The 22,100-nt window shown below is 35.1% G+C and overlaps 2 protein-coding genes across 3 annotated transcripts in view; both read right to left on the reverse strand.

Moving 5' to 3' along the window:
• LOC105218300 (neurobeachin) overlaps positions 1-22,100 on the reverse strand; it is a 297,208-nt gene that overhangs the window by 14,010 nt on the left and 261,098 nt on the right. The gene's annotated exons all lie outside the window — the stretch shown is intronic.
• Positions 1-22,100, reverse strand: part of LOC105218276 (probable serine/threonine-protein kinase dyrk2) — a 36,214-nt gene that overhangs the window by 1,687 nt on the left and 12,427 nt on the right. The window contains exon 1 of one of the 2 annotated variants that reach the window (XR_008471270.1): positions 9,003-15,407. Coding sequence is in view for 1 of the 2 variants with exons in the window: in XM_011193756.3 (XP_011192058.2) it covers positions 9,060-10,325 (1,266 nt within the window). In the remaining variant the exon portion in view is untranslated. Of the gene's footprint in view, positions 1-8,404; positions 15,408-22,100 lie in introns of those variants that run through there. The other variant, XM_011193756.3, reaches the window with a different exon arrangement.

Raw genomic sequence — 22,100 nt, forward strand, 5'->3', positions numbered from 1 at the left:
CGCATATCCGTTATAAAATTTGCGCAAATTATGCATACTTCACTCGTCGTCATGACTAACGGCACGAAATATTGCTAATGATTATGACATCCGCCCAGCCGACACGAGCCAGACACACCCATCCACACACACACCATCACTAATATGCCACAAATTTCCAGTAATCTCACTAAAATTCTAAAAGGCGTAAATAATATGCGGTAAGCGCTGGCGCTCAGCCACAAGAGTGACTGTATGAAAAACACGAAATATGGCCGCACTTACTTATTGCACAGCGGGGACACATTGTATTTTGGCATTTTTTCTTTATTTCCTGTTAAGTAAATTTTTCACGTCAGCGGAAATGTGTTTAAAATTATGATTTAATTTAAAATGATTATCACACGCAGCTGTAAAGGATGTGCGAGTCGGCGGTGACAATGGTGTTGCGACGGCTTTAAATTTGTTATGGTTCGCTTGTGCATAAGTGTTGGTGGTTAACGGCAATAACGGCGTGTATTTATGAGCGCATGATAGAAAAGAATGTAAATTTTGCCAACGTACACGGTTACATTTTTTAATATATATGTAGGATTGTGTGTGTATGAGGTCTTAAGAGTGCTCAGTACACAAAGCCAAAAGGCAATGCTTCAAAGTGGCGATAATGGTAACCACACACACACGATTACTTAAGCGAATACGGCCTAATGTGCATATATGCAGTAGGTTATGTGAAATCCTAATGCCATGAAATAAATATATATGTAAGTATGTATGTATTGCTGAAGGCTTAGATAGGCCGCCGTTTTTGCTATAATACAGTCCTTTTGTAATAAAGTACCGTTAAACCTACGGAAATATCATGACATAAAGATATATTGGCGTATACACTAAGGCATTCAATAATGGTTAATTTCATGAATGCTGAACGACTTAAGTTGCAGTTAAAGCAAAACCGAAATTTCGGGATCCCGAAAAAAAATTTTAAACAACAAATAATTTCTGGAATGCCAAAAATTCAGATTTTAGTAAAATGCTGAGATAGTGAAGTTATTGAAACTAAAATACCGAAATTTCGGGATCCCGAAAAAAATCTTTTATTAAAAATATGTTCTTATGAAAATCAAAATTATCAGATTTAAACAAAAAGGAAAAAATTAAATAAAAATCAGTCCCGAAATTTCGGGATGCCGAAAAAAAATCTTTTATTAAAAAATGTTTTTATGAAAAACAAATTTTCAGCTTTAGAAAAAAAAATTACGTGAGATACAGTACCGAAATTTCGGGATCTCGGATTTCCACAAATTTCGGGGAATATCTTTACACATTGCCGCAATAAAAAGGTCATGTTAGCCAACAGCCTCTAAATACCAAAGGAGTCGAAAGGCATAATAGTATATTGTACACACACACAGTACTACATATAGATATATGTTGGCAACTCAGCCTCCTTGCGACTGTTTCAGAATTAAATTGATGTTAAACGGATGTTAAACCATCACGACAATGGCAACTTCCGCTTTAGCGATTGTGCATACGAGAGCAACACCGTCGTTCCCCGCATTCAGTAAACACCTACGTAACGCTAAGCAAACGCATAGCGCCAATGCAAAGTGGAAGAATGTATGCGTAGAGAGCTGCTAGGCTGTTAGTGTGTGTGTGTGGCATAAAGACTTTAATTTTGTTGCAAACACACCGGGCCGAAACCGGGCAGTCAGACGATGTGCCATATAACAAAAACAACAAAAAAAAAAAAAATATGCCAGAAAACACAAACACAAAAGTAATTTATCTTCCACGCCAAAAACACCGACGCCAGTCCACAGTCACGAGAGCGAGCATAGAACAATAACAACAACAACAAAGAGGACAAGGACAACTTTTACGCCAGACTTAACGATCAGCCGAGATGATAAGGAAATACGATTTGAAGAATGTGGAGAGATACCAAAAAGGCCAGAGTGCCAAGCAAAAATAAATAAAATAAAATGAAGTGAGTAGCGAAGAAGAGCAACAACAACTAACAACAAACAACAGGAGATAGTAGTACTTTAGGCGTTCGGTTTGTGTGTGGGGGGAAATATTCAACGCTTTGTCATGATTGCTTACATTCTTGTATGTGTGAGTTGGCAGAAATGAGAAAGAATTACCTTTGTGCCACGCAGCGCAAACGGCGCACTTTAGTAAATACACACCCACACATACATACATAGCTGTATGTTTTATTTGCGTTTCACTGTACAACTTAACTTTAGCCCCACTTTAGCGCTGTGTAACACCTTTATCGGCTGTACAAACTCGTTATTCATTCGTTTTTTTTTTGTGCTTTCGAAGAAAAGTTCTTCCCTGCTCGTGTCATTTAATCAAACAAAAAATTTATTTTAAAGAAACATAAAATGTGTACTATCATTTCCTTTTGCTTATTGGTGATTAAGTACTTTTGTACAATCTACTGCCATCGAGGTCACTAAATTACCTTTCATCTTGCATCTGAGAGCTTACTTGTACACTTTCAAGGATGGGAGATAAATTTTGGAAATGGAAAGCATTTGATTGGCTAAGAAAGGTGAAGGTATGTTAAAACATCTAGATTTTTGGCAAACGTTTGGCAATATATTATTTTCATATACCTATCATAATATTTCATAATACCTATTAAATAAATTAAATTAACTTAATTCCAACTTCAACTTCAATTTCAACTTCAATTTCAACTTTAACTTCAACTTCAACTTCAACTTCAATTTCAACTTCAACTTCAACTTCAAATTCATACTTCAACTTCAACTACTTCAACTTCAACTACTTCAACTTCAAACTTCAACTTCAAACTTCAACTTCAAACTTCAACTTCAACTTCTACTTCACAATAAACTTCAAATTCATACTTCAACTTCAACTTCTACTTCACAATAAACTTCAAATTCATACTTCAACTTCGAATTCAACTTCAACTTCAAATTCAATTTCAACTTCAACTCCAACTTCAATTTCAACTCTAACTTCAACTTCAACTTCAACTTCAACTTCAACTTCAACTTCAACTTCAACTTCAACTTCAACTTCAACTTATATTTCAACTTCTACTTCAACTTTAACTTACCCAATCCCTTATTTCCCCCCTATATCCTCTGTATTGAAATCGAAATTCTCACTTTAATGTGTTCTCAAAGCATTCCTCCTAAGCTTCATAGAATATATGTACGTAGACTTACAATTTATTAATATGTCTTGTGCGTATTCCTTAGAGTAAATACACTGATTGCTTAAAAAAAAATAGAAAATAAATAAAAAAAATTCCACACAACCTGAGACCTCAAACAGCTGCGGGCAGGCACCATCTGTGCCACATGCGTACGTAAACACTGTTAAATCAAATATTATTGCCAATTGAGGTTGATGTTGTGTGACGTTAATGTGTTCTCACATTTGTTATCACCAATATTTGCGGTCAATACGAGTCAGTAACTACGAGCGAGCTCAAGGAAAGTGAAAGTTTCCCCAAGTAATTTGTGATAGAAAAATTTAATTTACACAAAACGCAAACAACACACTCGACCGTTGGCAATTTCGTAATAACTTTTCCGTGAACATATGGGGCGAGTAATTTTCGCATTCAAAAGTAAACAATTGTGTATGAAATTAGGTAAGGGAAGTCACTATTCGATGCCTGTTGTTGACAAAAGGTTGTGAAGTTGAGGACAGAGATTTACTGTGGTAAAGTGAAGACATACACAAGTAGGTGTGTTGATTTATTAGAGGAATATGCGGTATGACATAGAAATATATTTGTGGAAAAAATCAGTAATTTAAATTCAGTAATTTCTACATTCCCGTCTTCTGATGAAGTCAACATTTGTTTGGATCCTTAGATAGCGCTATAATTGAGTAAAGAGGGTCTAGCAACGAATTCGTAGAATACAGAGAAGCTCCAGATTATCGATGTGATTAAATATTTGTTTAAGTCAAAGAATTAGTACTCGCAGCTTATACCAGAATATTACTACAGTGAATGAAGTGAGAGTAAGGGAAGGATAGAGAGTAAAAATGAAGTCTTTTCAATGTTAGAATTATTTGATTCTGTCAAGTTATAAATTGAATATATTCAGAAAAGCGATAAGTATAATAATATATGAACTTATTTGCTTATAGAATACAAGGCGAAGTGAAGAAGATTAAGTTTGGGATTATAGCAGACAAAAATACTTTCATAAGTATGTGAATAAATACTAATTACTGCCTATTTATCTGATACTTTTGACGCTTATCATGTTTGCATGTGAATATAGAGATTTTAGTAAGAGATTTTGTTTAAGAGTTTTGTTACTTCTCGCCTTTAACCGGCGCTAATATAGTCACGTGTAGACTTAAGTATTAATGTGGCCGCAAAGATTGCCATAAAAATATGTTGCCGTTTCAATTAAACGCATATATCAAGTAGACTTAGAGGAATTATAACTTCAAATGTTATAAGTATAGATTACAAATAATATATATAGTACAATACATATACAGATAATTAACTTAAGCCGCTTGGTTACGTATACGCCGTGGATACTATCAAGTATTACAAGAAGGCATAGTGTGAAAGAAATGTGGTAAGCAGTGAAGAAGAGACGGAGAATTGTAGGCAAAATAAGTAATAAAAGAGCATAATTAGTGAGCAAACATGTATGTATACAAATATACATATACATGTGTCTATCTATGAAGGCAGGCAAGCATGTAAGTGCAAAGGATTGAGGGATTAGCACAAAAGGCGATTACCACTAAGGATAGTTGGTTGCGAAAAACAAAAATTAAAATAAATTACACACAGTCGGCATCTAAATACATAGATATATATGTCTTATACCAAGCCAGCTAAGCGAGGTTATAGACAAAAAAAGGGATGTGACCAGAGAGACCACTGGACGTGCAGGCAAAGCACATAGGCGGACAATAGCAGTTGATGAGCAAGTTCCTGTTCAGATTCTCTTCGTACTCCCTTTTGCTAGTTTTCGTTACTTTTTTTATTTTTCTGCAGCGCGCAATTACCATATTGATTGCTATCGGGTTTGAATCAAGACATAATGAGAAGTTAGCTGAAATGTTGGCAAGTAGAAAGCGCATTAGCAGCAGCGACATGGCAGCAGTGAGGCATGAATTCAAGGCTGGGGGAATATAAAACATTGCGAAACTATTATCTGGATTTTTTTTTTTTTTAGTTTTTTTCCTTCTCTTTTCTTGTGCCTAAAGCTCGTAGAGAAAGAAGGGGGAAAGAAATGTAATAGACATTGAGCAGCTTTTACATTTCCAATCAGTTTGTTAGAAAATCTAGCGTCCATTCTGTAATAGAGGGAAGGAGGGAATAATAGAGGGAGAGTATGGCAGTTGGGCTGAGTTGAGTTGGTCAGGAAGATAACGGTAAAAACAAAAAGAAAAAATTTACTATTTTTTATATATTTTTTTCTTCTTGATTCTACTGCGATTGCTTTTATATATAAATATTTTTTTTTCATTTTACTTTTTTTATTTTTTTCTCTTTTATTTTTCTTTTTCCTTTTGTTTTTATTTCTTCCCTTTTTTCTTTTTTTGCTTTCTTTCTTTCAAATAAATCTGATTGCTACGCCACGACAGCTTAGCCCGGCCGTCAGTTCATTTTATTTGAACTGAAATGAAAAGACTGTCTTATCAGTTGGCAGCTTTTGGAACAAAGCGTACAACAACAAAATATATGAATGAAACACTAATTTTATTCGCATTTTACGGAAATGTGATTGCAGCAAATATTGAAACTGCGAATGCAAAATAGTCAGGGTACATAAATAACGGTATAAACTGAAGTTTGACAGCAATGTGGCACGTGTAGCCGTTTTTTATGTCGAGTTGCTTTCTCAGAAGGAAATTTTTTGCAACAATTTATGGCATTTTCCTACTTTAGCTGGCATTTCTATGAAATATTTAATAAAGCTTTAATAATTTATAGTAATATTATTGTGTAAATAGTTCCCTCTTTATTCTGCTTGCTTTCTTTTCAGCTTTTCTCTTGATTTCAGCGTCACTTACAAACATTTTTACCCACCATCTTTATTCGTTATTCCCCACCAGAATTTTTTATCGAACTACCGTTAGTTTTGTAGCGGTTTGCTACGTAATCAGCGCTGCTATTGTCTACGCGCGCCACACAGCCACACACAAGCTCACACATAAAACTAGCCCACCATTTTCCCAATCAAGGCAGCACCAACAATCCATTCAGCATTTTCTATGTATTTTTGCTGCCGTCACTGTTTGCGCATCAAACTAGAAAATTGCTTTTTTCCAGCAGCCAGCCAGTCAGCTAGTAGCAAAAGCCCCCACTTGCTCGCTCGCTAAACACAAAAGCAGTCGCAGGCAGCGCGGCTGGCAGCGTCAGTAACGACTGCCAAATAGTTGGTGTGACAGCGACTAACTATTATGTTGGATGGCAATAAAAATAAAATGAAAGTGGAGGCAAATAAGCAATAACAACAAGAAAACACTGTTGTTGTTTTTATTGTAGCAATGCGCGTGGAAAAAATGGCGTCGGCTTCGGCGTCGTTTGTTCATTTCACCGACATTCAGCTTTACACGCTACATGTGCGGTGAGTTTGTTGCTTTCACATAGTTGTTGTTGTTATTGTTTTTTTTTGCTGTTAGTGTTTGTTGCTGTCACCATTTGACACCGCATGCTGGCGCCATAATGACCCCAGACAAAAGCTGTAACGCCACAGGAGCAACGATATACATATGTAGCAGCAATAAGCGAATCGTTGTAACGCAATGTTGTTGTTTATCGTTTGTATATGTGTGAGTGTGTGTTGTTGTAGTAAAATGAAAGCCACGCAAAATACCGAGCTTAACAAACAGCTACAAAATTGTAACGACACAGCTAAAACTGTGTTGCCATTCAATTGGTTTATGAAAGTATGGATATAAAGCTTACATGTCTATGGCTTTTCGGACTTACAGTTAGAATTTTGTTTTTTCGTAACAAAAAAATAAAAATAAACATTTCAAAAACAAAATTCCGTAGGTACACATATAGAAAACAAGTTTATACTATATACTCGTATAAGTCAAATGCAACTGAATTTTGAATTCCTCAAATGTTAATTAACAGATCACTGTAAAACTTTAAAGCGAGGGAACTATTTTGAGGAGAAAAAACAGGGTGCCGCCTCTTTAAATTTCTTTCTCTCTTTCATTTCTATCTCTTTATTTCATAAAATCTCAGGAAATGCATATATACTTCTATCAACAGAAATACTAATCTAATGGTCTACTTCTGCTATCACACTGTTGTCATTAACAGTGAATGTTAATAAATGTGAAGGCGCAAATGTTAATTGTGCTGAAATGAACTTTTCGCTAGTGAGATATTTTACCACCTCAAAGTTTCTTCCTATCTTAATCAGATATCGGCTTGATTTTGCGCTATAAACACGAGTTTAAGATCTCGATAAGAGTTAACGATCAGGAGTTTTTGAATTTAGGTTCACACAATTTCATGAACATTTTGGACTGGCTTCTTTCTTCACACACTTAAACGTATACAACGTAAAGTCCTTTGAGACTAAAAAGTTAGACTAAAGAGGAAAATGAGCGTCACAAAGTGGCAACAACAGTGGGAAACCTCAACCATAGAAGCATATTTTTTGTGGAAAACTCCAACTGCGAGTTAAATATATGTTTTTTGTGTGTTTTCAGAATCTCAAATGAACTATTCTTGTAGAAGTGTTTAAGAAACTCTGAGTTTAATTTAAAATATTTCCTATACCGCTTAGTATTTTAACATTGAGATTAATTGAGATAAAAGCAAAAAGTGATGTTAAACTCGAGTTCGAGTTAAAGGGTAATTTTCTGTGTGGGGAACTAGTTGTTTGAGCCTAATATTAATAAAATTAATAGCAATGTATCAAAATAACCACTAAACTCAAGTTAATAATGATACCATTTTTATAAAACAGCGTTGTATTTTTATAAACCCAAAACATATTGTTCGAGTTAAAGAAAATTTCTTGTATAGGAATATCATTAAACTCGAGTTTATAGCACAACCACAATATTAGTAAATTATTTACTACCTAATTTTAGACAAAGACAATTTATGAAGCGATAAACTTATGTAAAACTACTATATTTTGAAGCTATTGGCTAACTGTAACGAGAGGATTCATAAAGCAGCAATATACACAGATAGTCCTAGCCTTGTCTTCGCCAATGACTAATTCTATAAGTGCAAGAAGGCACAGAGCTCACTAGAAAACAAATTCCAACTAGACTTGATCTGGGTTCCCGGCCACAGGAATATTTTCGCTAGCCACAAAAGCAGATGAGTTGGCAAAGGCTGGAACCTTTCTAGACGAATCCGAGGCAGAGTTAATACTATGTCCGCTAGAATCGAACAGGAGAGCACTCAACTTACAATTTGAACAATTAGCAGGGAACAGATGGAAAAATTCAACCAAATGTAAAATAACTAAATATATATGGGCAAATTATGATAAGACAAGAACTGGGGTATCATTAAATTGGTTCAAGATAAGTATAATAAGGAAGGAATTTTCCACTTTATCTGTGACTGCCCAGCCCAGTATATCTGATCAAACCTTGAATGGATATCTACTAAAAGCATAAGTAGCTTCATCGAAAGCAGAAATGGTTCCAACCAAAAGATGAAACGTGATAGCAGTATAATAAAGTCCCGAAATTCCGCATTCGACGAACTATATTTATTTGAAACTTAAATTTAATGAAAGCGTAAGTAACAAATGAAATGAAATGAACAAATAAAATATGAAATAAACAAATATTTAGTGATATAAATTTGTGAAAATATGAGTGAATAACCGTATAAAATATAGTGACTTATTAACTGCTTAGTGAGGTGAGTTGAAGCGAATTTTCGATGTGAAAATAATGTGAAGTGAAAGCGCAAATATACGTTATATTTTTTTGTCAAAACTGACAATTTCTACTTTTACGTTTACTGAGACTACCAAAGCATAAGCAATTCAAACCTTTTCCAAAATTGTTTTTCCTTTTATTTTTCACTTGCACTTGTTTTTCGTGGTTCTTCAAAACTTCTCCGATATACTATAGATGCGTTTCACGCTCACACACTTGCGCCTTAGGCGCTCACATTCGATTTCACGAAAGTCCGCATGCGACGATGAACACGAATTGGACAAACCGAACTCACGTTCCTCACCCAAACCGGGATCACTGTCCTCACCGCACGAGGCTAACGACGCGGAACCGGCCGAAGCGGATGCCGACGAGTCGGACGAATCAACGCTCGTATCCGATTCACAATCGGATGTACTGCCGTCACTGTCGTGGCCAGACGACGTAAGCGCAGCGTTTGCGTTACGATTGCGCAGATTTGCGCGCTTAACCGTTGTGGTTGTTGTTGCTATAGGATTTGGTGGATCACGCGACGGACTTGCAATTACTGCTACACCATGTACCAGCACACTCTCCACAGCAGACGCGGTGCGTCTTCTCTCGTTGTATGTTTTGTTGTTATTGCTGTTTCTATTTTTATTGTTGTTGCTCAAGATGGCGCGCTTCAAGTCGAAAGCCAAAGGTGAGGCAGGCACCGTCGCCGGCGGTAAGCACTCAAAATGGTTTACACTCGCCGCTGGCTGCTGAGTAATCACACCCGCAGGCACGCCCAGCACCGCTGTGGTCTCGGGAAAGATGCGGTTATCCGAGTTAGAAGCGCCGAATTTCGAGAATAACGAGCGTGCCGAATGCTTATTCTTCTGTTGTTGCTGTTGCAGAAAGTAGTAGTCGCGCGGTAGTGAGGAGGTCGCGTACAACTCTTGCGATTCGTAAGCGCTGCGATAGGCGGGACGAAAGGCGGCGCCGCTGCTATTACCGCTGGCCACACTCAAGCTCCCGCTGCCGACGGCCGAGCCGAAAGTGCTGCCCAAACCGCTGCTATGCAAGGCGGGCGTGCTCAACGAATTATCGCCGACGTTGCTGGGTGCGCCGCCGCTGGTGGTGCTACCACTGCGTATGCTGCCCTCTAATTGCTGCACAAGTTGTTCACGCTGTTGCTGCGCGCGTAACTGTTCACTTATGATGCTCGCGGTCGACTCGCTGGGCGTCAACGAAACACTCGAGGTGGCAGCCAACAATTGAGCGCCCAAGAGCGGCGTTAGATTCGCTATGAATTGCTCTTGCTGCAGCTGTTGTCGCTGCTCGTCCAATTGGCGGCGATAGGCCTCGATTTGATCGGTCGAATTCGGTGAGGTGCTATGCAGGCATCCTTGAAAGAAATCCAGTGCTTCGTATATTATGAAACATAACCCAAGGACAAGGAATGTCTCCATCATAAGAATGTGGTGGCACAGAGCGGCATTTTACGCCACAAGCCACAACTAAGCGACACGCACACACACACACGAACACTAATATACTAGCACAGATTGCTGGCGAAAACGAAGCGTAATCGTTTTCTAAAATATTCGTATTTTGTTGTTGTTGTTATTATTGTTGTTTGTGTTGTAGTTATTCTTTGGTTTATTTAAAATCTTTACACTTTCACATTAAATTAAAGCATTTTGTGCGTTTTTTGCTATTAGTATGCTTTCAATAACGTTGCTGCTGAAAAATCAAGCCTAAAATTATACAACAAAAAGCATTTGCTGTTATTGCACTGTGTGCTCGTGCAGCGCCTTGCGAAAATATGTGAAAATTTGCCAAGAATTTGCGAAAAAAAACACTACAAAAGCAACAAACAAACTAAAAATTTGGTATCAAAGTGAAATTAACGGTGTAAAATTAAGGACATTTATGTATACTTACATTTGCTGAAAAATGTGGCCTACATTTAGGCGTAGTACAACTTTTACTTCAAAATTTTCAACTTAATTGTACAATATAGTAAAGAGATATTCTAAATACAGCATACATTTTTAGTAAACTTAATATACCAATTGAAATTTTTCAAAAAAAAAATAACACCAATTATTGTAATATACTTTCAGGCGCATTTGTTAAACGAATCGTATTTAGCTTTATTTATTTAGTAATTTTGGCACTGATTTGCTGTCAATTATTTATTTTTAAACAAATTAAATTTTTTAGAATAAACAACAACAAAGAGCTAGAAAGTTCGGGCCCAAGCGCGTATTTTAAATGAATTTCCTACTCATTTCGCTAAATTAAATTAGTGAATATTTTATTAGCGAATCTGTGCTGATTTCAATATTGTTTTTACAGCTGTTTTGAAATACATAAATAACTGTGCATTACACGTAGATAGTTTTGTAAATATTTGTTCAAAGCAAAGTAATTAAGCTTGTAAAACTCAAAAATATTATTTATAATACGATTTTAGCATTGAAAAGTGGTGGCGCCTGGCTTTAATATAATGTAGTGCGTTTTCCAGCTTAATTATATTCAAATTGCAAATATTTGTGCAAAGCTAAATTATGTGGATTAGTGGAAAAAATTGAGTAAATTAAAGTCATGTTTGCCTATGCGACGAGTAAAAACGTGGGCATAATGCAAAAAACCAGGAATTTGTTGATAAAAGATAATTTTTATATTAACACGAAATCGTTGAGATAATATGTAGATCACAAAAAATCTGTTAAATTTCTGGTGTACAAGTAAATATACTACTTTTTTAAGACTTATATTCAATCATCTTCTTCCAGAAGGCACACGTTTCACAAATTCAAAAATCCAGCATAACTCGAAAGGAAATTGAATTTTTATTAGACATAATTTCGCCTCTCTCACCTCTGAAATGGAAAGTCTCGCAATCAACCACTAATTAAAGGAAATTTGAAATTCAACAAGAGCAGAGGGCGTTAGCGCGCTTTTGTGTTGAGTTTACAGCAAAGGAAGAAACTAGAGTATACACAACCTCCAAATAAGTTCAGAACCGGGAATTGCTCAGCGAGCGTTAATTCATAGAAAATTACATAGATTGCTTTTGGGCGTAAAACAACGAAATTACAATTTCATTAGAGAGCAAAAGCGTTGCTGGAGATAATTTATACTCGTAGCAGCGAAACACAAACAGCGAAGCCGAGGAGCAAACGTGCACATGCGAGCTTCAAAAAAATATACAAAGTATAAATTCTGAAGCATACCTCAGGGCGTTCGAAACAAACCTGATATTTTAAGTAAAGCAAAGAAGCTTCCCAGAAATTTACTTGCCACACAAGCAGTGCACAGTCGTCAACTTAATTACCTGTCAATTAAAGACTCGCCACAAGTGTTAAACCAATTTTTGGTGATTCAACAAATTGAATTTTGAAGACAGACGAAATAAAAAAAACTGGCTGGCAGTCAAAAATCTTTCAGCTTTCGAAGCAGTTTTAACACTTGCGGTGAAGTATTGAGTGGATATTTGAAATGTTGTGCACAGTAGTTATTAGATAAAGTGAAGCATATCTTTAGGATGCAAATATTTTAGTAACTAGTTCGGTTTATTGTGTTACAACTGTGTTTAGATATGCTTTTGGTTATACCATATTTGTGTGAATATATAGCAAACTAAGGTACAAATGCTGCTACAGCAATTTACTGCAACTTCAAGCAAATTCGATTACCGAGGAAAGTTTTACTGCTTGTCAGTGTTGCCAAATGCGTAAAGTGGTAAAGTTTTTAGTTAAATTTGAAAGTGTGAACTCACAAAATGTTGGATGTTGTTAGAAAGCGTAACAGTATTATATTTTGTACACCAGAAAATGAAATCAACACATTTCGCCAAAAAGTATACAATAAAAATTAATAAAATCGTTAGTTTTGGTAATTTAAAGAGTAATTTTAACAGATGTGCTTGTGATTTACTTTGTTTTGAGGTTTGATTAACGGAACTATCACAACTGAAGCTTTATATTTAGCAAAGATAAAAATTAGTTTAGCGCCTAAAAGTATGCGATATATAACTTGAATTTTCATATCAAGAAGTAAGGTAGAGTAACAGTAGGCGACGCATAAATACAATCATTAAAGACAACACAAATATTCTGGGTTTACGCCTAAATTTATGCTGTCATTGTAGTTTGGTTGCCAGTTATTTTCAAAGCATTTTTCATAAGAACCATTTTTTAAAGAGCTTATGTGAATTTAGTTATTTAAAAGTATTGCTACCCGCACCACTTGATCAGTTTTGTATTTGTTGGAAAGCTCGTCCAACTGCAATCTAAGTAACCTGCGCCTGACTTTAGGCTCTTAAAATAAATTAACCTTCAAATCCTCCAATATTTCCCCGGAAAACTTCCAAGAAATTGCTTAGCACGATGATTACAAAGCAATATATTTTAACTTTAATGTATGCATTTGTGCTCTTCCGTACCGCAACAACCCTTTTGGGGGAAATTTGCTTTCAAAAGTTCAGATAAATAGCATTACTGTCGTGATTTGGCAGAAATATTAACCTACACTTCCCACGTAAGTACAATGATTGTCATCAAAGATGCCACAAAGTGACTTGCATATCTCAGATTTAAGTAAAGGCAAGTCATTCGGTTTCATTTTAAGTAAATCAAAAATTCATTATTTTAATGAATTTCTATACTCATATTCTACAAGCCACTGATACATATATAGACTATAAATGTAATTTTCACTTTCAAGGTCGATCAAATTGTTGGATGAGCAATGAAAAGGCTTTATAATTACTAACCAATGCATTTGAAATTATCCAAGTTCAATAATCCTTTCTGCAGTGTCTTCTAGTACTATTAGAATTCTCGATTCCAGCAATTATCAGTATTTCGAAGCATACCTTTAAGCGCGTATTGTATAATACTGTTATAAGAAGTTGTACGCTATCGGAACTCGTAAAATGTCCATTTAATAAAGCTTTATGTTCTGTTTTTAAGCTGTGGACAAACAGCCGCTGACGTACCGACTCTTCACGCTGTTTCAACTTAGACATATAACCTCAAAGCTCTTTTTCAATTCGAAAATTAGGACACGACCGAATTTTCGACACAAGCTACCGTCTGATTATAACAGAGTTTCAACTGATTGCTGTAAGCCAGATTATTTGTGTGCGCTTTCGCTTTCACTTTGACAAATATAACCGAATTTGCAAAAATAGACTACGCAGCCAGCAAACAACACAAAAGTACTACAAATTTTAGAAATTGCTTAGAGATTACAAGCGCCAGCAAGTATTATGCAAAAGCGGATATTTAATTTAACACTGTTGGGCCTTAGGCTGTACGAAACTTTAATGAAAGGCAGGAATACTCTTTCCACAGCACACAACAAACTTCCGCTTTTGCGTAGATACATACGTATTAAAGGATTCTCGACAAATTTGCGCTTCAACTTTTTCTATGTAATTCTATGCTCTGCTTAATTCCATTATACGCTGCGGAAATGGCAGCAATCAGCAAGGGCCGGAGACTCAGCAGCCGAACACATGAGCATACAAAGAGAAAGGGAAGTGAAAGAGAGCTTACATATAAGCAAAAATGTATGCGAATGTATGTAGTCTTCACCCATTTCACTTTCGCTTTGTGCAATTTTTTTTCTTTTCGCTTTACTTTTCGTACGTTCGAAATTTGAGTCAGCATAAAAATATCATTGCCTACATTTAGGGTTGCAGCCTCAAAAACTAACCATTCACTTATCTGTGCTAAACGAACATTTACTGCGAACGAGCGACTGAATAAACAACTTTTTTTGGCAGTTAGTTTTTGGCTATTGGCCATACCAAAGAGCAATCTAAAGAACCATTACACATACTAGTGCATGGAAGGGCTTTACGGACACACTTACATATATGTTTGTAGTTGTAGTATGCGTTAGAAATACTGGAAGAAGAGCATGTTAAGCGACGACTGATTGACAGCAGCTAGCAAAACGAGTGAGTTTCGCATGTGTGTCACTAACTTTATAGTATTTCACTGTATAAGTGCTTGAGAAGTAAACTCGGTTAAAGTGCATCGCATGTGGTACGCCGAAGCTGATGTGACTGTACACAACGAAGCTACTGTGACTGTAAGTACAACATATCGCCTAAATAGTAGTGCAGCGGCACAATATTTTCTGCGCTGAAATGTGTTTTCTAGCTGTACATATGCTTAACTGTAGCATACTCTTAGGCGCTCAAACAAAAACTTACAAAATTTCGTATATAGAGTGTATGTGGTGCACTTTTTGTGAATAAATTTAAATATTTAAACAAAAATTTGCTTTTATAAGCCATAAGAGAGCTCGTACTTGTACACTGCGGACTACACAGTGCGATTAACTTATGTACATAGTCATAAAAAGTATAACAAAGGCAGCCGAGAAGCAGCAGGATATGAAGAAAGCAACCAGGCGAAAATATTTACAAATTTAAATGCCAGATTTGCATTTGTTTTGCAAGTCTGTATATTTGTTTCAATTATTTTTTATTTATTTGGCTTTCACAATTCTTTTTTTTAGCTTGGCTTATAGTTCGCTTTAGGGTACAGCGCTTAGTTTAAGCTTTTTTCTTGCTTCACAGCAGCAGCTGGTGACTGCGCACTGACCTCCACTTGTTGGTAAAAGTTTATATAACTAGTATATACATATTTGAGTTTCACTCAGTGAAGCCATACACTAGCCGCATTGTGTGCTGGACATTTGTCTGCATAATTTTTAACTACTTTATTTTTTTTATTGTTATTGTAGCCATAATTGTTGTTGTTTTGTGTTTTTGAACTTTTTATTATGACTTCGCAGTCGTTCTCAGCGGTCGCTGTCATAATTTCATTGTTTGTTTTTTTTTTTTTTTTGCTTGGCGCCTATTGTTATGCAGCGCAAATTTCGCGCACGTTTTGCCGCAGCTTAGTTATGTAACTCAAATACATATATATACATGCTGACTTGATTAAATTGTGCATAACCTTGCAGCTTGTGTGCTAAATTTTAAATAAAAAAGCGAAATTTCAAGCAATAATGCAACGAAAGTTAAAAAATGTTGCAGCATTTTAGGGGCACTGCATGTAGGTAAGCCATTAGGTTATGTAGAGCGCTGACGAATACCAGCTGCGCATATGTACTCGTGTTTTATTATCATTAGCGCGACCTGACCTCACTGCGCACGATCTAGCCTTGTACGAGTCAATCGATTTATAATAATTTTTTATGTCTTTTTGCATGTAATCCGCTCTCACTATTTTCTGCTATAACAGCTAGTTGCCTGTATGAAGTATTTGCTGGACAATTGTCGGTGTTTGTGTAAACAGGATTAATGCTTGAGTTCGGTAGGTGTTATGGAAAAGACATAATATTTTATGATCACAATGAATTGAGAACATGGTCAGGACACTTGTACTTGTGTATAAGAGTTCAAGGAGGCAAATTGGATATATTTTTACTTTTCTCCTTTTTTCCAAATCACTTTGTCTGAATGTCAGAAGAATTGAATTTAGTTTAATCACCATACAGCAATCGATTCATCTCGAAGGTATGAGTCCAGCCATGAAGGCTGAGTCCATCTTCTCTTCGTATATCTTACTGCAGTCTTTTGTTTGAAACTCATACAAAAAGCTAGCTTTTGAGGTACTAGTTGACTAAAACTATTATTTTAACTACTATTACTACTTTATGAAGAACCTCAAAGTTGTTCGTAGCCAAGGCTTTAATATATAAACTTCATATAAAAAATTTTATTCATGAAGTTGATCGAGAACTGAAAGAAAATCTACTGCAATTTTCATGTTAAAAAATAAGTTTTTGAACACCCACATATAAGTATAAAAGACTACAACTTCCACATAAAAACTATTTCTTGTTATTGCAAAAATATTTACAAAATAAAAATATTGGCATATCCTCATGTAAAACATATTCTCGTATTTCATTGCCTCTAATTTTTTGCGCTTTTTCGTACATTTAACCACAAACAATAAACGAAAGAATGTGTGGAAATATTTTTTGGGCTAATGCAATCATTGTGTCCGCAGGCACTACAAATCAAATAAATCAAAAAAATAACAACAATTTATTTACAACAATACAAAAAGAAAAGCTAAGAGCACACAAATACCGAGTGTACGTATTTATGTAGGTATGTGGCCAGCAAAATTCAGAACAAAAGTCAAAAGCAAGTAAAGCATGGCTTCGGATTCCATTTATTTCATCACTAATTAATAAACAGCCGGCAGGCAAATGTCTGCACTCACAGAGTGAGTGTGAAAGAGAAAGAGATAGTTGAATTGAAATAAATAACAACAAAATATGTATTCAGTTAAAAGCAAATAAAAATGCTTTCAAGCGAAAATATGCTGAATATTTTTTATTTTATTTCAATTGTTGTTGTAAATGTAGAAATAACTGTATTTTTGTGTGCTTTTCACCGTGCAAGTAAAAACTAAAATGGCTAAATTTAAGCACCTGAGTGGCAGTCGAAAATGTATTGAATAAAAGAAATGCAGATAAATTTGTTTGTTAGCATAAAAGCTGGTGTTTGAAAGATATTATTTCGCAATATTTAAATTATAATGTAGTTTTTTGTATGCTGATTTACATATAGTTGCTGTAATTGTTTGTTATATGAACCATTTTTGGTGAATTTCCATTATATGTAAAGCTTTATTTAGTGTATACTTTGTAAGGAAAAGCTTTTAAAAATATATAAATCGCTTACAAAAAACTCACAAATAAAGAAATGGATTCGTAGAATTTTGAAATTAATAAAGAGGGTATTAAAATTTGGAGTTAAAACATTGATTTTTTTTCAAAAGGATTAATTAAACGTATATTTTTAGTGTCCATATGAAAACTTCGAAGCCGGGACAGGACTTCGTTAAAGAAAAAAGTTACTTATGAAATAGAAATGTCCCATTTTGGAGAAGTCACCTTAATAATAGTCTCCTAAAATATTAATTAATTCTATAAAGACCAATTGTTAGAATGATAAAATGATGAATTCAATTCTTATTGAAAAAATATGAATTCTAAAAATATAAAATATTTTTCTTAAATATTCTCAAAATTCCGCATAGCTGAAGCGCCATCTACCTTATGAACCACGAAACAGCAGAGGGAACAAATCTCAAGACTCTGTGACACCAAAGAATTTAATATAAAATACTTTTGGCGACTGACTTATAGCGTTTTTAGACAGTCAAATTAATTGATAAAATAAAATTTTAATTGAGAAACCCTTCTGTGCATTTTACACTGTCGGCTACTCGACAACCGATCAGCTCTATTTCAGCTGTATATATGTTTGCTTCCCATAAGTAGTTGGTAAGTTTCATCAGCTGATTAATATTTTTAGCGGCGACATCTACCGAAGCTTTTTTTTATCTAAAAATTCAGCAAATCGCAGACAAAGAACAAATATCGTACGTATATATCGCAGAGTTGCATTTCATTTTCAAGTCGATTAAAATTCAATTGAAAGTAAGCGTTAATAAGCGTTTTAATCGAGTAGAGTAGCTCCTGTGTAAAAAGGCTATTAGCCAGTGAGTTCTTTTATAAATCAGGTTCAGCCAGTTGCTCAGCCAGGATACGGGAAAAAATATAACAAAGAATGGTAGACTATCTAGCAGTTAAAGAGTCTGAAAAATTTATAATGTATGGCAACTCTGCTATCATTATTGTCTACTTCCAATACTGGTACGATATTTCATCGTTTCGTTTAATATAATGTTGAGAAAGTCGGTTCTATAAGCACTAAATGAATATATAGAGTGCAGAACTGAAACTGAAACTGAAAATAAGTAGTTATGAGTTATCATAATTAAATTTTATTCCAAAATCATTAATAAACAAGGTGGGTAATAATACACAAAAATATTTTAAAATTATTTATTAAAAATATATATCCTTTCACCATGTATATACATATCTACATTTTAATTTAAATGTGGCTTACTGACAGAAAAAAAGTGAGGAAAATAAATAAAATTGTTACTAAAGCCGTTTTAGCTAAAACTCATTCATACATTTATTTACGCAAATCCTCTGTCTACCCATGTGACCACAAAATCCAGCTTAACTCTGCTTACGTCACTCACATGACTGGGTAGCCGCAAGGATAAATAATATTACAACACACATATACATAAATAAATGGAATTGAAGCTAAAATACAACAAAATGCTCAGGGATGTAATGAAAGCTGGATGTTTGCGCTAAAATTGTAATATTTTTGTTTGACCTCAAGCTAGACTTAGCGACGCAAAATATCATGACACAAAAAGCTGCACGTTCAAAGGATTAGTGTTAAATTTATAAAGAAAAAATGCTTTTGTTGTTGCACAATTTGAAAAAATTAACTATACGAAGGCATAAACTTGTTGTTTAAATATTGTTGGGAAACTGTGTAGGTCGATTGTCCATCACGGAACATGAAAAGCCAAAAACAATTTTTTTGTTTTTCTTTTCTAATTTAATTTCTCTTCTTTCTACTTTAATTCCCCCAAAATCTTGCATTTCACCAAAAAGCTGTCACACATGACATATTGAGCACATCAAATCGATTTATAATCCATCAAATATGGCAACATGCGGCACATCAAAGCGAACGCCAAAGGAAAAACTCGAACCAAAAAACGGTAAACACGAAACAACAACAAACAAAGTGTACAGCAAAAACAGGCATATAAGCAAATAAACGCACAAATATTCCAATTTCTCTTGTGCACAGTACCTCCGGTATGGGACGACCTTTTACACTACTTTGTATACCCTCCACACACTCACTCACACTCGCACTATCAGCCTATCTCTTTGTGTGGCACTTTTCGGTGTATTGCCCTTGTTGCTTCGCTGCTTACGAATTGGGCTAGCAAAACGCCAAGCGGCTATAGATTCGTATGATATTGAAAAGCCTTGTATCCGAATTGGATTAAAATGTTACGTATACGCCATGGCATACACGGCGGAAAGCAGGCAGCGCGCGCTCGTTTGTGTGTGAAGGCCAAATATTGCAGGCGATTGAAAAGAGTTGCATATGCAACAAAAACAGCAACAAAAGCAATATTGTAATAACAACAACAACAATAAAAGAAGTAGCAATAACATCAAAAAGGTATTGCAAAATGCCAAATTGAAGGTGAAAAACGTGAAATAAAAACGGTGAAATAGAAAAGAACAGACAAAGTGCATATGCGCAATGCACAGAAGTATGCTGCATTCCACCTTGAAGCTACCTCCGTAAGTGATATAGGCATTTTCATTGGTATTTAGTAGACTTTTTCAAATAAATCAAGCTGAAAAGTCATCGAAGTGATGGAAATTAATTTTTTTTTTATAAATTGCTAGAATTCTGTATTTTTAGTAACCTTAGCGTCCATATTTAGCACCAAGCAGCAGAAAAATCAAATTTCTTTTTAAGAAGAAAACCCATTTTAGACCCACTCAAGCAGTATTTTGATGAATTTCTTTGAAATTTGAAATATTCAAAAACTAAAATATGTTGCAGAAAATACAAAATTAAATATTTCTACTTAATTCCACTTTCATTCGCACAAATGCGAAGAGAACATACCACTCGAAACGCAATACCTGCAACTTGGCTCCCAAGTTGAGTCAGCAAATTGCAACATTTCGAAGAAACGAACTAATTGCATTTAGTGTTGAACAGCAGCAGCACAGAAGAACAACAAAAAAAAAACATATATCGCTGACACACCCATTATTCATATCACACACAGACAGCACAAGATAAACTCATTCCTGACACAACTCTTGCAACAGCACACATTTATTGCATGTCTGTCGGCATTAACTGTACTTCCATTTCAAGAGTCAACACCAACCAAAAAAACAAACGAAAATACCAACAAAATAATGATAACAGATTTATATTGCCGCAATACTCGGCAGCTGAGCCGCAGAAGCATCAACAAACAGTTCGCAAAACTTCATATGGTACGTGCCTTTTCATTTGGCAAGCTACTTTGCGGAGCAACAAACACGAAAGCAACAACAATAATACACACTGTGCACAATTGCAAGCGAAATAAAGTAATCAAACTCATCGCAAGTTTATTCCGTCTGTAAAGAGCGGCAAGCGCTGCGCGGTGTAACGGACGTTGCCACATACAAGAAGTGTAATTGTATATATATGCCTGTGTATACAGCTACCTATCGGCAGGACCATAGAGAAATCAATAGCAGCAGCTTAAGAGAAATGAAGTATCGAAGAAATAAATAAGCCTTTCATTGGAAAAGCGAACTATCGGCGCTGACTTGCAACAAGCCGCTTGCCGTAAGTACTGAGCAAGCAAGGAAGTGGACTTAATTGTTGGCAAAAGGTAGAAAATTGGTTTTCATAGAAGGCAGCAGACAAATTGCGAGTGAAATATATATCTATAATAATTTTCTGTTTCACAGCAAATTCTCTAAAAAGAAGTACTGTAGATTATTATTGGTTAGAGTGTGGGAAAATTAAAAATCATATTTTAATTATGCAGTGGATTTTTGAAAAAAAAAAAATTAATTACGTTTACGTAATAGCAGGGAAAAATCTTAAAATCAATATTAATTTCTAAAATGAAGGCTAAATATAGCAGAAGAGAGAACATTATATTTGAAAATTTTGATTTTTTAATGATTTTGGTAAATACACTGAATATGTCTTTGAATATTGAAGGTATTGCTTAATTAGCTTTATATTGTCTCAAGCTCCCGATTTTATTAATATTATTCGGATTATTTCTAGAGTTCTGAGAGTTATAGTATAGAATATTTAAAGTTATATTACAGAACTTAGACGCCTTTAAAACCACTTATTGACGCAGTAGACTACTAAATAACGCTCGAATATATGCAATATCTTCTTAAGTAATGATCTAGCTAACCTTAATGCAATTCGCGACGGGGAGAATGTAATCTATGAGACAAATGTAATCTCAAGAGAACGTGAGGGAGCAACTGTTTGGATATAATTTAACATGGAAGACAAAAATGATATTTGGAACCACAGCCAACTTCACGTTATGAAAATCGAATACAGTGGCCAAAATGTTTGATACTGTTTTCAAGGCATAAGAAGCCACCACCACATATACTGAGGTGAGCTATGAAAAATAGAAAGGGTCAACTAACAGATATATAACTTATACCAATCCATCATGAAGCTGAAAAGTTGAATTGGAACAAAGAAGATACCTATTAAGGATCTATTGACTGTACATATAAGACTCCGA

Source organism: Zeugodacus cucurbitae, chromosome 5 (assembly GCF_028554725.1).
Source record: "Zeugodacus cucurbitae isolate PBARC_wt_2022May chromosome 5, idZeuCucr1.2, whole genome shotgun sequence".
Taxonomy (NCBI): Eukaryota; Metazoa; Arthropoda; class Insecta; order Diptera; family Tephritidae; genus Zeugodacus; species Zeugodacus cucurbitae.